Genomic DNA, 17,153 nt, shown 5'->3' with positions numbered 1-17,153 from the left:
GTATAATTTATATGTATGTCTAGAGTTTTCTATGTACAATTACCTCATGAAACGTGTTCCATGATACCATTATAGACATTGAAAATGATTAAGTATGGCTAATGATGTTAAAATTCTATCAATGAATTCCCGGGGTTTAAATGCTAAACAAAAAAGAAGAGATGTTTTACATTATTTGCGTAACAAAAGTGTTTCAATATTATGTTTGCAAGATGTTCATTTTGATAAGAATATGGAAATAATGGTAAAAGCTGAATGGGGAGGTGAAGCTTTTTTTAGCTCTTTTGCCTCAAATTCAAGAGGAGTTGCCATTTTTCTCAATAACAATTTAGATTATAAAGTCCATACAACACAAAATGATGAAGAAGGAAATTGGGTAGCTTTAGATGTATCTATTAACAATGTTCGTATAACACTTATATCAATATATGGTCCAAATGATGACAAGCCAGACTTTTATCACGACATTAAAAGGGTAATAGAAACATTTGATAATGCCCATTGTGTGTTATGTGGTGACTGGAATTTGGTTCAAGATCCAAAATTAGATACCTCGAATTATATTCGCATAAATAATCCAAAAGCGAGAAAAACTGTTTTAGAAATGAAAGAAGAACTTGGATTGATAGACCCGTGGCGACTTCAAAACCCAAACTCTACTGAGATATACCTGGCGTCAACCAACTCCTTTAAAACAGTCCAGATTAGATTTTTTTCTGATATCGGAAGAGCTTACAACATATTTAGTGAAATCTAAAATAGACCCTGGATATCGAACAGACCACTCGCTGATTAGTCTTTCGCTCGACGGGTCCCCTATTAAACGAGGGAAAAAATTTTGAAAATTCAATAATACGCTATTAAAAGAAATTGATTACATAGATAGGATTAAGAAAAAATTAGTGAAGTTAAGAAACAATATGCAGTATCACCATATAACTTAAATAATATAAATCAAATCCCTACAAGTGAGCTCGAGTTTACGATAAATGAACAACTGTTTCTTGAAGTATTGCTCATGGAGATAAGGGGGAAGCGATCAAATATGCATCAGAAAAAACAAAAAAATAAAAATAAAGAAAAAATACTTGAAAGAGATATAGAAACTTTAGAAAAAGAGCTAGGTGATTCAAACAATACAGACGTTTTAGAAAATGTTGAAATTAAAAAGTCCGAATTAGAGGAGATGAGGAAGGAAAAAATGGAAGGCGTAATGTTACGATCCAAAGCAAGATGGATAGAACACGGAGAAAAACCATCTAAATATTTTGTGAACTTGGAAAAAAGAAACTGTGTAAATAAAGCAATCGTTCATTTACAAAATGCAAACGGGGATGATATAAAAGATCAATACCAAATAATGGAAGAAACTTTTAAGTTTTACTCGAAACTGTATGAATGTAAAGACAACAATTTATATTTGGAGGAATTCGACCAAAATCTTTCAAGATCAGATTTACCTCAATTAACTCAAGATCAATTAAAAAAAAAGCTCGAAGGGCATTTGACTTATAACGAACTTTTAACTGCCTTGAAGAAAATGTCAAACAATAAAAGTCCTGGGTCTGATGGGTTTACCACTGAATTTTGGAAAGTTTTTTTCAAGACTTGGGAGGTTTTCTCTTACGTTCTCTGAACTACTCATATGAATCAGGGAATTATCAGTTACGCAGAGATTAGGGATTATTACCCTCCTTCCTAAAGGAAACAAACCAAAACAATTCCTAAAGAATTGGCGTCCTATTACTTTGTTAAATATAACCTATAAACTAGCTTCATCGTGTATTGCTGAAAGAATGAAACAGATTTTACCAAGCCTAATAAATGATGATCAAAAAGGTTTTATGAAAGGAAGGTATATTGGAGAAAATATAAGATTACTTTATGATTTAATTGTATACACAAAATTACATGACCAACCAGGTATGCTATTGCTTATAGATTTTGAAAAAGCGTTTGATTCCGTTTCTCATAAATTCATTTTTAAAACATTAGATTTTCTAAATATCGGTCCATCTTTTACAAAATGGATCAAACTTTTTGTAATAAAAGTCAATCCTCAGTTTTGGTAAATGGAAATTCCTCAAAACAATTCGATTTAGGTAGAGGTTGCAGACAGGGGACCCTTTGTCCCTTATATCTTTCTAATTTGTGCTGAAATGTTGGGCTGTCTCATACGAAAAAATACTGATATATGTGGTATTACAGTTGAAAATATTAATTGTAAAATCACCCAATACGCTGATGACTCGACTGTGATCTTAAATGGAAGTAATGAAAGTTTACTACAAGCGTTAAAAACACTGGCTTTGTTTGAGCGTTTGTCAGGGTTGAAAATAAACGAGGATAAAACAAATGTTGTGTATATTGGGTCACTTAGAGGTAGAAAACCAAACCCTGGCATTACAAATAAAAATCTAAAGTGGGTTGAAGACGGACAATTCTCTGCATTGGGAGTACAATTTTCAACCAATTTGGTTGAAATGGTTAATTTGAACTATGATAAGGTTATGGAGTCGGTGACAAAGGTAATGCATCATTGGTCTAAAAGAAACTTGACAGATTTTGGAAGAATAACTATAGTCAAATCCCTACTGATACCAAAGTTTAACCACCTTGTTCTTTCAATTCCTAACCCGTCAAAAGACTTTATAAAAGATTTACAAAAGAAAATCTATAATTTTATTTGGAAAGGTACAAGAGATAAAATAAGTAGAGATCAATTGTCAAATGATTATTCTGAAGGTGGATTAAGATTGGTTAAAGTAGATTTATTCTTTGAAGCACTGAAATGTACATGGATTAGACAATTGTAAATGGATGTATTGATGCTAAAGGATTGATGTTTTTTCTATTTCAACTGGTATACATATTAATGATCTTGAAAAGGGCGCAAATTATACACTAAAAGTAGCACAAAATTCCCAAAATGTTTTTTGGAAAGAAGTTCTTTATCTTGGTCTAAGTAAAGAAAAAACACAATCCTAATACAATTGATGATGTGTTAAGATCATGTTTATGGGAAAAGCGAATGGTTTAAGATTGGTGGTAAAGAAATAAATTATAAAAGATGCCGGACAGCAGGTATTGATTTTGTCTCTGACCTTGTCCAAGTTAACCAAAACCGTTTTCTCTTTCTTCATGAAATTGAAACAAATTATGGATTACGGCTAAATTTTTTGGAATACAACAGTGTAATTTAGCAATTAAGAGTAATTTCAAGCATCTATTTCAGGAAAAGCGCTACATTTATTGCAATTCCTAAGCCGTTTATCCCATTTCATTTCAGTTTTATTTTAAAAGATAAAAAGGTTGCAGATCAATCTGTAAACAACTTATGTCCTCAAAGATACCAAGAGCAAAACGAAAATGGGAAGTAAAATTAAATAGTAGCTTTTCAGATGATGAATGGAAGGTATATTCTTTGTTGCCATTTAAATGTACAATGGATACAAAATTACGGTGGTTTCAGTACAGAATTTTAAATGGAATTCTTACCACAAATACATTTATGTTTATAATTGGCAAAAGAAATGATAATATATGTACTTTTTGCAACAACGAACCCGAAGCGATAATTCATCTTTTATCAGATTGTAAAAGGTTAAACCCATTTGGTCTCAGCTCGAAACCTGGTGTTTACAAAAACTCGGTATACCTATCACATTCAACCGAAATCATATTCTTTCGGGACAGATTTAGGAAAACTAAATAGTGCTATCAATTTAATTCTCATTCTAACTAAGTTTTATATATACAGAAAAAGATGCCAAAATTGACCCTTTCTTTTATCCCTCTTCAGAAGGAAATAGAATATTATCATAAATTGGAAAGATTCATTCTTTTAAAAGATTCAAAATACCGAGTTTATCAAAATAAATGGCAGGTTTGGAAGGGACTTTTCAACTAAACATTTTCTTCTTATTGTAAAAGCTAGACAAATCAAATGCTATATAAATATGTATGTGGGGGTGTGTGTGTGTGCTGGTACTGTTTATGTATTGTTTAATATTTAAAAAATACCTGGTGTATAGAAATCAAAATTTCTGTATTTATCTGAGTAAACTATGATTGTAAAATGTACACTGGAAAAAAAAAATAAATAAAAAAAAAAAAAAAAAAAAAAAAAAAAAAAAAAAATGAAAAGTTATGATTAGTAGGTTCCAAGTAGAGTTTCTTCCACTGATTCGGAGACATGCCGCAAGTCACATCAAGTAATTATGTGATTGACTGCTGCAAGCTATCTAGGCCAGCATGAATATATTAGCCTACACTGGCTATCCAGGCTTGTGCATTTGTATGAGCTTGGAACGGTCCATGGTTTGCCATGGATTAGCATGTGTTCCTCACGGACCAACCTGGGTAAACAAACAAAACCAGAAACTTGGACAAATTAACTTATCCAAAGTTCAGGATATGAAAAAAAAAAGTGAAAAGCATAAGAATTAGGTATCAAGATCCAGTCAGAGCAAATGTTATTATATTAATTGTGTATATTAAATTGCATGGGTGCACACTCCACTTACTACACACAGTGCTTTTTGGATGTCATCGTGTAGGATTGATTCATTTTTCTTGCGTATTCTTGCATAAATTTGTATTTGCTCACATTTGCCAACATTTTTAGTAACAATTTTGTTCTTGTGTATAAAATTATAGGTTAGTAACTGCTTGTTGCTTGTTGCTCAGAAGATTATCTTGAAATAATACTTTTGTACCGAGATGTTGATGCGCCAATTGTTATTTTTTTGCTGTAATATGTACCTAGACTTAAGATTATAGCAAAAGGTTACAGGCAATTGGTTATAGAGTCCCTTTGTAAAAAAAGAATATTTAAATGGGGATGAAATTGTGGGAAAAAGGTCTTTTTTTCAATTCATACTGATTCAATACCACAATATGGTCCTTGCCCTCAGGAAGCCACTAGGCTTCCTACATGTAGTACAAAGGTATTGCCTTGAGTGATAAGTATCTCTGTCCCACACATTGTGGATGCGTTCTGATAAAAGTATATAGGCCTATATGTATCATTTAGTAATTACTTTCCAATTTATGTGGAGTTGATCTATATCTAAATTTGTATATTTTAGATAATTTACTTTGCAATGAATGTTGATCTCTAAGTTTAATAATTGACTACATAAGGCCAATTAAAATAAATAACATATCATCCCTGCCCTCACCAATTTTTGGAGATTTTCAAATATTTTTTGTTAAATTCTTATTTGCTCCCTTACTTTGTTTCTAAAATTGTTGTGATGAAAAGGCATGTTTATTGTTGGTTATCATTTATAAAAACATTACAAACACTTCCTTTAAAAGGGGTAGGGGTTTGGGGAAAAAACAAAAATATTAAGTGCCTCCCTGTTTTTATGATGTGTTGACAAAAGCCTTTTACACAGAAATGATACAGTAGTAAATTTGTAACAAATTAAAAATAATAAGGGCCTCCCTCACCAAATTTTGAGAATGTCCGGACAATATAGCCTACATGTACATGTTAATATTTTAATTATGTGGAATTCCTTTTTTTTTCAGCTGATAACCCAGCAACACTATGGGCTGCAAGGAGAGCAGGCCAGAAGCAGAGCCCTATAGACCAAGCGGTCAACAACTTCAATCTACAGTATCCGTAGAGCAGCAATCATACCCATCAAATAATGCAGTACCATCATTTGACAGTAACTTCCAAGGCAGAGGGGGATTTGTACCCACACCACATAAACCTACACCACAAAGAGCAGGTAAGTCTACTAGATCGGGTTATTCCATAGAATTAAAGAAGGAGAACCAGGACTCTACTGCAATCTTGAAACAGACATGGAGCAAAAATTGGGGGATTCGGTTTCCCTCGGAATACGCTTGAGGCAATCGTTGTCATGCAAGCGTATTGTGGATGATGGGCGCATTTGATAACTGCACATGGAAACCAAGTGCAACAGAATTGTTTTTGTTCGTCTCCACGCACCATCGGCAAGGACCCAAATACCCCCAAATTTGTCCCCATAGGTGATGGATCACGTATTGGAGTCAACATGGTCAATGCATTTAAATCCTATTACTTTCTGAAATTATTCTGATATTCTGATTATTTCAGTCGAGAGACAGAGAAAGATAAACTTTTATTGCAAAAAAGTGGCAGGGAGCTACAAGACTTTGTGCAGCGCTGCAAAATATTAAAAAACAAGTTTTTCATGCTTTTCAACCAGAGAAAGGCTAATCAAGCCAAAGTAGAATTCTCTAGCTTAAACAGATTTAACCTTAACACAATCAAAACTCACCAAACCTCCCTGTGAAAAACCACTGTGCATGCATGTATCACACGTGATGCCATGACATAATCAGCCTATGGCCAATTCCACCGTTACGGACGTTACAGATACATGCAACTTGCAACTTTTAAGTGAATAGCACACATGTTTGCTGTTAGGATAACGCTTTATTTCTTAGTATGCTACTAGTACACACTCTAATGTTCATTATTATGAAGCAATTTTGTTTTGGCTTTCTTAGTTAATTAGCTACAGAAATTAGAAAGCAGGCGTTACGGATGTTACATAAAAGTGCCTGCCTTTTGACAGATGGTACATATCCTTAAATCTCCAAATTAGTTCTGTGTTTAATTTTTTCTGTTAACTACATTGAGCAAGCCCTGACTCCATTCTATGTAAACATGAAAAGCAAGTTTGAAATTAATACTCCTGTATCGTCCTACACTGTTGATTTAGTGTTACGGACGTTACATTTTATCTCAAATGTAACGTCCGTAGCGTTTTCATGATGAAAAAAACTGTCAAGGTGCTTCCTCAGATTTTTTTCTTTATTATCTTGAAGTAGGTGTGACATCAATCTATGGAGGCATGATCAGCAAGTTTGAAATAAATGCTCCTGTTTTGAGCAATAATGTTCCAAAATTTTGTTACGGACGTTACAAAGGCACTTTTGGCATGGAATTGGCCCTAAGTCATACCCATGGAATTGCTTGGCCGGGCCAGCAAAACCAAAGTGGCTACAGGTCTGATATCATCTGCTTGGCACACGAGGGGTCCGAGGTTCAAATCCAAAGGGGGGTACCAAGTGACATCTTTGTTCATCTTCTCTCCTTTTTGTTTGTTCTTTCCTTTCTGATAGCAAAAAAATACCCATGTGTTGGGTTAGGGTTATTCCTCTTGATCATTTTGTTTAATGAAGCCTCATGCCATGACCTTGGACTTACAAGATAACATCAACATTTCTCAAACTACCGTATATAGTTTCTAATTTCACACTGTTACTGATTACAGTATAGATTTAGATGAACTTGGAACTCTGAGCATACACCAAATATTTGCACCTTTTGGAAGCAAAAATAAAATAAAATAAGGGGGTGAGTAAGTTATTGAGGATGGAGGGAATGACATATAGAATGAGTGAGAGAGGGGAGGTGAGAGAGAGAGAGGAGGGGGAAAGAAAACTTTCAATGCATGTCTACAGCAATTCAGAAACATTTTGTTATGACAAGAATGGCACATTATAAAAAATGTTGTGAAAAAATAACAAACTTATAAAGTAAGTTTTTCTTATCAATATAGGCATCCTGAATCGGTTTTAAAAAGCAGCTCGCATTCAGGACACCAGTTAGCCACCTTAATATTTCCCTGAAGCACTTGTCTTTGATTATTTAGACAGCACACATACCAACATACATGGAATGCATGATATTGTGTTGCAGGTTACATGTAAGACTGGAAATTTTTACAGCCGTATTATTTTTGTGTAAAAAAAGCTCCCAAAGACAAATACAGTTGCAGATAGGGGGCACCCCCACCCCCAAAAAAAAGGAAAGGAGAGACGAGAAGAGAAAGGGGGAAAAGGAGAAAAAGATAAGAGGAAAGGAGGAAAGAAAAAGTTAAATTGCACGTAATTGAGTAGGCCCATGCCTAAAAAAACAGTCGGGTACTTGATCGGAAGTAGGTCCTATATATAGGCATGCAATACTTTAGGCATTGCTTGAAGGCTGGTCTTCGTCCTAAAAACATGTGAAAATTATTATGGGCCGGCTGATATGCAGGGCCTGTTACATTTTGTCACCAAAGTCATGTATTAAGACGGACTCCATGCTGACTTCAGCATCGATCCATGCATGTTTTAGTAAAAAGTCTTGTAAAGTGTCAGTGGACCTGTGTAACATTTAAAATGTTGCATATTGAATTTGGACATTTTTTTTCTGTTTAAAGCAATAATTTGTCCAACTTCTCAAAGTGGAACATCCCTCCTCAGACAACCACCTGCCCAGTGGATAAACAAGTGGCCATTTTCGATTCTGCTTTCGCCAATTTAGGCTCTATATGTTTAACATAATTTATAGGCCTGCAATATTTATGGAAAACTTGTCCACAAACGGCTTCAGTCATGGACCGTCATTTCACACATTTTTGACTTTTTCAAACTACAATTTTACACACTAAATAGTGCCACAATGGTCCACCAAATTGCTTCAATTAGGTCTTATGGATTTCAACTAGAATATCTCAATGGAGAGGGGTTTTTATATCGGTTGGTGCTTGTGCAATAATTATGAGCCCTGGGGGGAGGGTAAAATTGGGGGGGCAAGGAATTTTTGGCAAGCCGAAAGGGGGGCAAACAATTTTGGCAAGCCGAGAGGGGGGGGCAAGCAATTTTGGCACACATTCTTGGGCGCCTTTTTAATAAAATGCTCTAAAAAGGCTTAGGAAAACAGTATGGAAATGCTTAAATATATGCAAATTTTCATGCTCGGTGCGCTCGCAACATACATCTAGACCATTTAAGGTTTGCAAATTGGGATCCCAAAAATTTGGCATGTTCAAGGGGGGGGGCAAGCGATTTTTGACGAGCCGTTTGGATATTTTACCCCCCTGGGGGGCTCATAATTATTGCACAGCCCCTTAGCATTAGTCCTTTACATTAGTGTCCCCACACCAGAAAAAAGGGAAAGGGGAAGAAAGTGTAACCCGGCCATTAGGAATCCAAATTAGCATCATGTTCATTTCTGTGAATACATGAAAATTTAGCACTTAAAAATGTCCATGTTTAGTTTGTTTTATATAATATCATTCCATTGAACCTGTAAAAGCACTATGTTGAAACACATGATGAGCAAAAGAACAATGGGTTGAAGATCAAATTAAAGGGACTTAATATCTGCGGTTGTACATGTATGGAAGCCTATTCTACAGAAATGCTCAGCTATGAAAAATTGTTACAACAGCTGACCAGAATAAACATCTTTGCTTGTTTCTGAAATAGTGAACCTTAATTTTCATGACTATATTTTTTTATAATACCCAATTATCACATGGGAAGTTGCCCCCTCCTCCCGGCTATGCCACCGCCCTCATTAAAATAAAAAGGCTAATGATTTATAGTCGCTACACACAGGCACAATGCTTAGATGTTGATCCACAAGCCTCAGCACACTTAGCAGGTCGTTGTTGACTACCACCACATTCCATAAACAAAAGTCAGGGACCAGTGACCCTGTCCTGATGAACTAGGCAATTATTATAAAGCCAACACCTGTTGTTGACTAAAGTGTAAGAAGTTAAAAATGTTAGGTGAATTATAAATTTTGTCCTTATGTGACAAAAAAAACACCTGTTCTACATGTAGGGCCTGATTTACCCAGATTTTCAAGCTTACATTAATTTTAGGGTCATTTTAGCCTGTTCCAGGAAAAGTTATACCCTAACCGAATCAAACATCAAAAAAGCTCAAGTCACAAAGCATATGCATGCAGGTATCCCATGTGATGCGATTGCATCATCATGCGAACAGTCATATGGCCACGGAAAGCTTGACTGGCCATTAGACCCCTGTGGCAAGGTAAACCCGTGCACGTGTCTGGTACAGGAGGGATCGGTGGTTCCAAACCGCACCCGAGAAAAAAAGTTTTTTCTTCTTCCTTCCTTCCTTCCTTCCTTCCTTCCTTCCTTCCTTCCTTCCTTCCTTCCTTCCTTCCTTCCTTCCTTCCTTCCTTCCTTCCTTCCTTCCTTTCTTTCTTTTAATTCATTCTTTCTTTCTTTCTTTCTTTCTTTCTTTCCCCCGCCAAAAAAGCAACTGGGGCGTTATAGCCGTTAGGGTTAAAAACCAACCGACGCTACTAACAAGTCCATCCATAGACCAGGTGTTTTCTCATCGCCTTTTTTCTGCATGCTATGTGGGGTATGACTGTGCTGAGTTCTATCACCGTCATCAACGACTGGCCATTAGACCCCTGTGGCAAGGTAAACCCGTGCACGTGTCTGGTACAGGAGGGATCGGTGGTTCCAAACCGCACCGAGAAAAAAGTTTTTTTCTTCCTTCCTTCCTTCCTTCCTTCCTTCCTTCCTTCCTTCCTTCCTTCCTTCCTTCCTTCCTTCCTTCCTTCCTTCCTTCCTTCCTTCCTTCCTTCCTTCCTTCCTTCCTTCCTTCCTTCCTTCCTTTCTTTCTTTCTTTCTTTTAATTCATTCTTTCTTTCTTTCCCCCTCGCCAAAAAGCAACTGGGGCGTTAGCCGTTAGGGTTAAAAACCAACCGACGCTACTAACAAGTCCATCCATAGACCAGGTGTTTTCTCATCGCCTTTTTTCTGCATGCTATGTGGGGTATGACTGTGCTGAGTTCTATCACCATCATCAACTTTTAGTTATCACATAAGTTTTGCTGAATATTTTACACTTTTATTGAACAAAGTTTTATTTTGTTATTTTCTCTTGCAGTACTGACATACATTGCATTATATGACTACGATGCCAGAACACAAGATGACCTGGCCTTCAGAAAAGGGAGATTCTAGAAATAACCAACAATGCGTAAGTTTACCTAAAATAGCTCAGCCCCACAGACGATATCTTACCCTTCCCAGAATCCTTTGCAGCATGATGCGTCACCTCATTTAATACAGCAAATGACACTCCTGCACAGGTTCCCTTTGTTTTCATGTTGAGAATAGACTGACTAAAATAGTAAACATGGGTTGATAGTCAAGAAATCAACATATTTTGTAAGATCTGGATCACTATAAAAGTATCAACCCATGTTGCACTAGATCAGTATAGAAAATTGAAAAGAGAATTGAAAAAAAAGAAGAAATGCATTATGGGAAGTGTCAGACATCTTTTCCGGCTCAGCTCAAAGGTCATTAATTGATGGACAGAATTTACTCACTTTTCCTTCCATATGATATCATTAGCCATGGGCTATTCCAGTTGAAATCCATACACCCCCTATGGAATACATTCATGACCTTAATCTTACACAGGGGGTGTAGATTTCAAATGGAGTCACTAATTTATATCAGGTAATGTACATTTAAAATTCACACTCCCTGTGTGGAAGATTATTAGGTCATGTCTTCCATAGGAGTGTATATGGATTTTAACTGTAGTGTTAACTGTAAACCTTTGTAATGCTTGAGCTTAAAGATGCAATCTTTTTGATTATAAAATATGGGCTCTAGCCGAAAAATGTCGGCGGTACGCTATTTGACCTCTGTGAGCGACCCCGGGTGAGCGCCAAACCAAAATGGCAGATTTACCGTAAATGTAGCGTTACACACATACCAATTTTGTGTCAGTACTCTTTGGGTATAATCTCTTTAATCTACAAGGATTTAATTTAATAGAAAATCAGCATTTTAAAATTTTTTGGGGAGTGGGCAGGAGTGAACTTTTCTTGATTCTCTTACCAGAATCTGTTCCTTTGTTTACACCCTACAATTTGTTGTACTCATGGTAAAAAGCTATAGTTTTCAGCTTTTGTAAGATTTTTACTTAATTGAAAGAAAAACAAAACTCACACAAACAGGAGACTGTCTGTTTCGCCGAATATGGACACGTTTAATTAGGACTATGCAAACTCGGATGTATGAATCCGCATTCAATCAACATACCGAGGACGTTTTCCGCCATTTTTTGTGTGTATTGTATACAATGAAATTTTATCTAGCAACTGCGGACAGTATATATCTAATGTACGCTAGAGGACGTATCTCGCAAATGCATTATACATGCAATTGTGGTCGTTTGCAGACCTCCAAAACAGAGGACGGTCCCCAGTTGCAGAGAGATCTATGGTTTGTTAGCAAACACATACCCACCACCAACTCGCACATTCATATTTGCAACAATACACTGTACTGTTTTTTATAACCAAACCCTCAACCAAAACAAGTTAAAGCTAAAATTGAGTTTTCTGCAGATGAGTACCAGCTACGTACATGCAACAATGAGCTATGAAAACAAGTTGTGTGTAAGTTTGTTTCAATTGCTTCAATTAAGCGTCAGGCAAATTGAAGTTTTAACACCATTCAGCTGAATATTATTGCGCCACTATTATAATGATTGCAAACTTTAGCACAGGAGGAAAATGTGATTTTGGAAGCAAAAAACGTACCTCAATTTAAAAAAAATTAAAATTAAAAACCCTGAAAAAAAACACCCAAAATGTTGTTTTTTAAAAGGAAAGTTACAGACCCTAAATTACTTGGAAACAGAAATACTACTACTAAAAGAAACCACTTAAATTCTAAGGTTTTAAAAAAACAAACTACAATTTCAGCCAAAAACGCAATTGCCACCACCAATACTGCGATCAGCTTTTCCTCCGCTGCTTATTGCAAACTGGACAGTGTCCGTGCTGACAACACAATTCAGGATGTTAGAACCAAAGCTAAAGACCATTATTTAAATATTTGTTGACTTGCTGATAATCTTTGATAACTATTATAAACAGAAGAATTTGGTTTTGGTATTTCAAGCTATACATGTACCTGTAAAGTTCAAAACAAGTGGCTCTCTCAATAGCTTGATTACTTCTAGATTGACAGATTTAGCAAGTGTAAGCAATTTCCCTTCAGGAAACAATTAATTAATTAATTTATCCCCAGATTATATTAGTAAATTCTATTTGTATCTGCACACACTGCTAAAGCTGTTATACAGCTAGCCTAGGCGATTAAAAATAGTCAACTAAATAAAATCGCATGTGACCCATGGGACTGCTATAACAAAACCACCAAGTATAATTACTAAGGTGAAAATCGCTTCATACTGCAGATAGGAATTTTTCAGACAAATACTGATCATTTATATAGCCAATATCAAATTTATATTAGGGCATTCTAATTTTTTGTATGTTTAAGAACTAAATTTTGAAATGTTTACCAATTGATGGAAAAAAATAACTATCAACAGAAACTCTTATATTAAAAGTAATTAAATTAAACTTGAACACTACTTGTTTATTTCGCTTACCGGGATCGCTTAATATATGTCACATGCGATTTTATTTCAATTGACTATTTTTACTCTTCTAGGATAGCTGTTATATAAGCAGATATTTTCCATTGTCATTTTATACGTTCATCATTGATGAGATAAAAAAAAATAGAAAAGTTTTGGGGAGCTGCATGGTTAGATCTTTTTATTTTCAAATCTCCTATGATTTTTGTAAAGCTTTTATAAACTAACTACACAATGTGTATGTTATTTGCCAAGTTTGATATGACGATCGGGTCGGTTATCTCTAAGATAGCGCAGCTATGCAAGTTTTGAATGGAGATAAACAAAGCTTAAGAGCATTCCAAATGCAATTCTTGTCTAAGATTCAAGAAATTCAGTCATCTCACTCTATAATTTGTTATAATTTTGTACATTCCTCCCTCAGAAAATTATCTTGGAAAATTGGTACCGTATTCATTCCAATAAGCGCCCAGGGCGCTTAACAAAGTCATTTTGGGTGGGCGCTTATTTTTTACCTTGTTTACCAAATTTTTTCGTAATGGGCGTTTATTAGAGACAAATTTATGTATGTTATAAAAGGGTACTGAGACGTTCTAATAGCTTTTCTGAAGCAGAAAATGTTTTGCAAGTTTACGCAGGACTTGTAGTCCTGCAGCTATTTCACTGTATCGACATATATCTGCAACTTCAACATGAATGGTACCCTTTAGCAAATTTAAAATACTCTGGGTGGGCGCTTATTGGGGCATGGGTGCTTATTGGAATGAATACGGTATATGGATGGATCCATGCACTCTCAAATTCTCAGCCCCTCCCCAATATCTTAAAAACATCCAAACATTTTGGCAGGTCAGGTTTTATAATTGATTTGATTATCTGTATTTTCAGAGATGGTGACTGGTGGTTGGCAAGATCAACAGTAACGAAGCAAGAAGGATATGTACCCAGTAACTATATAGCACCTATCAAAAGTATTACAGCAGAAGAGTAAGTCAAATTGTTTGCTGTCTATAGTGTGTCTTGTCTTAAGTTGAGAGTAACATCATGTTGGATTTTGAAGTAGCAAATTCAAATCAGTGTGTGTACACGATTGAGTCTCCAGCGTAAGGGACAAATGCGTGTGTATACATGTATGATCTGTGGGATTAGTTTAGCGCTTGTGATTCGAATCTGCCACTGCGAGATCCAACATGGTGTTCCACTTAAGTTGAGACAAGACACACTATAATAGGGGTTTAATTTATAAAACCCCTCAAAATAAAACTGTAGGTGTGAGCTACAACCAGCTTGACAAAGAAGAGTAAAGCGGCACATGCATACGATTGTTTTTTGGAGCTATACCCTTTTTCAGATATCAGCTCAACCAAGAAAATTATTGGCATAATGTTTACTTCGGATCTTTGGATTGTGTTTGGATCTTGATCTGAACACATCATGGTTGTAATAAAATACCGTAAAGATAATGGCGCACTTGGTCTCTTTTGCCTTTGGTTAATTTCATGTGCATATAGAGATCTCTCTTCTCTGAAATTCTGAAACAAGAATTAATGTTCCATGTCCTTGTTTGCTGATGGGAATTTTATGGGAGAGCACTTTTTGGTTGTGCCTAAAATTCCACTTATGTCAAGTGAGTCCTTAGTGCCATTAGGCGAAGCTTTATGGTATCAACATAGCATTTCATAATATGGAACCAATAAACATCCTTGATAGATACCATTTAGTACCAATTTCCTCTGTTGAGGAGGATAGATTCCTCCAGCTGGTGTTATGGTTATCCCCACACACAGTGTTGCCAAAACTTTTCAGCACCAAGATCCTGCGCATTGACTCGCCAGGCTGCTGTAAAGGATTCTCAAGTAGTCCAATTTTTAAGCTTCCAAAAAAGCACCCAATACCAGATATTTGGGCAGATTTACTCGAAATTAGAACGCAAATCACCCAATTGGGTGGAAAAGCACTTGACTTTAAAACTTCCGGTACTTACGGGGAAGTTACTGATCGATCAATAAATGGTCACAAAATCCATTTGTCATTGCAATTTGGAGCTTCAAAGACTCAAAACCTTTATAAATCGGCTAACTTGAAAGGAAAATACATCAAATTACTGCCGCGACCTGACACTGGCAAAAGTAGCCCAATTTTAGGCAAGTAGCGGCATGCTTTTTTAAGTAGCGGCAGCGGATCTCCAAGTAGCCCAATTGTACACCTAAGGTGCGTCATTGGCATCACTATCCCCATAACCACTGCATGCATTGTAGGCAGGATATCCTCTTAATGCTATGTGTTTGGTGTTTAACTTCCTCTCATCGGTTACACCAGTGTTAAAGGGACATATTGGGTTTTTTTTTTTTTTTAGAAATACTAAAGATAAAGAGAAAATTTTATCAATCCTATCCATCCAAAGTGGAAATGTGTCTTCTGGCGAAATCCTGTTGTGTAATTGGGTAATTCAATATAGCAGCATGAGGTATTGCAAACTATTCTTTTTTCTGAATGTTTGTGATGAAAGGAACAATTTGAGACCTATTTGTCGAAATTAGAGAATTGAATTTTTGACCCTGTACAAAAAAAGGTCATGTAACCTTTTGTTTTCTGGATTATAGCGTGAGAGTCAATTGCTGGAGTTCACTGGTGCAAACTGTACATTTTTGTACCTGTCTTGACAAGAGGAATACCATGTAATTTTCAACTACTTGTATCAATAGAGGGCACTCTTGAGGAGGTTCTTTATTGTGGTCCATATTTGAAATGGATTGCTTGAAATCTTAAAGTTAAAAGTTTTACAACTTTCTTGTTTCTTTCAGGATGTGGGTGTTTAGCACCCTTGCATGTTTTTAAAGGTTTTCATTTGTATTTTATATACTTTTTATGAAGCTGAAGACTATAATGACTTCATGACATTCTACCAACATTATTTTATCAAACCACCCAATTAAGTTTGAAAGTTAAAAGGGGTAACCCTATTGGTTTATGATAGATTTCCTTCAAATTCCTTCAAATATTGTCCCCTTTATGCATCCATGTAAAAAAACAAGAACATTTTCAGCGCAAATGTGAATAATAATATAATTAACAGTAACACAATTTAGCAAGCCAATACAAATTGCATTGTGGTTCTGAAATTGCAAACAGTGAAGGTATGCAGTATAAAAATGGGGAATGAGGCTGTCGATTCGGTTACAGACCTTTAAAGAAAGACATTGCAAAATCAAAGCAGGTTGTTATTTGAAATTGCAAAATATGTAAACTAGAATTTATCTCCAACATGTAACCACAAGTTCACAACAATAACAAGCCATATCCATGGAGAAATCTTTTTGCAACTGAATATGAAGTCTTATCATTTTTATTAGTTGATGTTTTGTAAAACAAAAATACTAAAAAGAGTTCAAAATAAACTTCTGTTTTAACATTGCAGTTGAAGCTTCTTATTTAACTGCAACATTTGTTTTGAGGACACAAAATTCAAAGAAATTTAAAATGAACTTCTGTTTTTGTAGTAACCAATTCAAAACAAAGTGTTAAAGATGATAACAAGTTATTTGTTATGGGCAATATACACCAGGCACAAAAAGAAATTCGTCAGTTATAGTCATCCTTGCTGTTCAACAACCTGATGATTTTGGATTATTCTGAAATATACATTTTGTTAATTGGACCTTGCTTTCTCATTTGACACCCTGTTTGTGAACATCTAACAAGAATTGACCAAGATATGCGTTTCCAAACCGTCAAACCCCAAAATCAAAAGTAGCAATTTCAACTATTTTCAATGGGAATGCACCGTTGTATTCCACACAAGCACCACGGGCCAATCAATAAAGCACACAGTGTAACAGCCACAATTGAATCGTTAAAATTGCAAATTTTGATTTTAGGGTTTGAGGGTTTGGAGGCGCATATCTTGGCCAATT

The 17,153-nt window shown here is 35.6% G+C and overlaps 1 protein-coding gene across 1 annotated transcript in view; it reads left to right on the top strand.

Moving 5' to 3' along the window:
* The window catches only part of LOC140165807 (tyrosine-protein kinase Yes-like), a 71,708-nt gene that overhangs the window by 29,898 nt on the left and 24,657 nt on the right, over positions 1 to 17,153 (top strand). Inside the window, 4 exon segments of the mRNA XM_072189129.1 lie at positions 5,539 to 5,744; positions 10,717 to 10,785; positions 10,788 to 10,809; positions 14,128 to 14,226. Of these exon segments, the coding sequence (XP_072045230.1) occupies positions 5,558 to 5,744; positions 10,717 to 10,785; positions 10,788 to 10,809; positions 14,128 to 14,226 (377 nt within the window). The 5' untranslated portion in view covers positions 5,539 to 5,557.

This window comes from Amphiura filiformis, chromosome 12, assembly GCF_039555335.1.
Source record: "Amphiura filiformis chromosome 12, Afil_fr2py, whole genome shotgun sequence".
In the NCBI taxonomy this organism is placed as follows: Eukaryota; Metazoa; Echinodermata; class Ophiuroidea; order Amphilepidida; family Amphiuridae; genus Amphiura; species Amphiura filiformis.
This window is presented reverse-complemented; position numbering and strand designations above follow the sequence as displayed.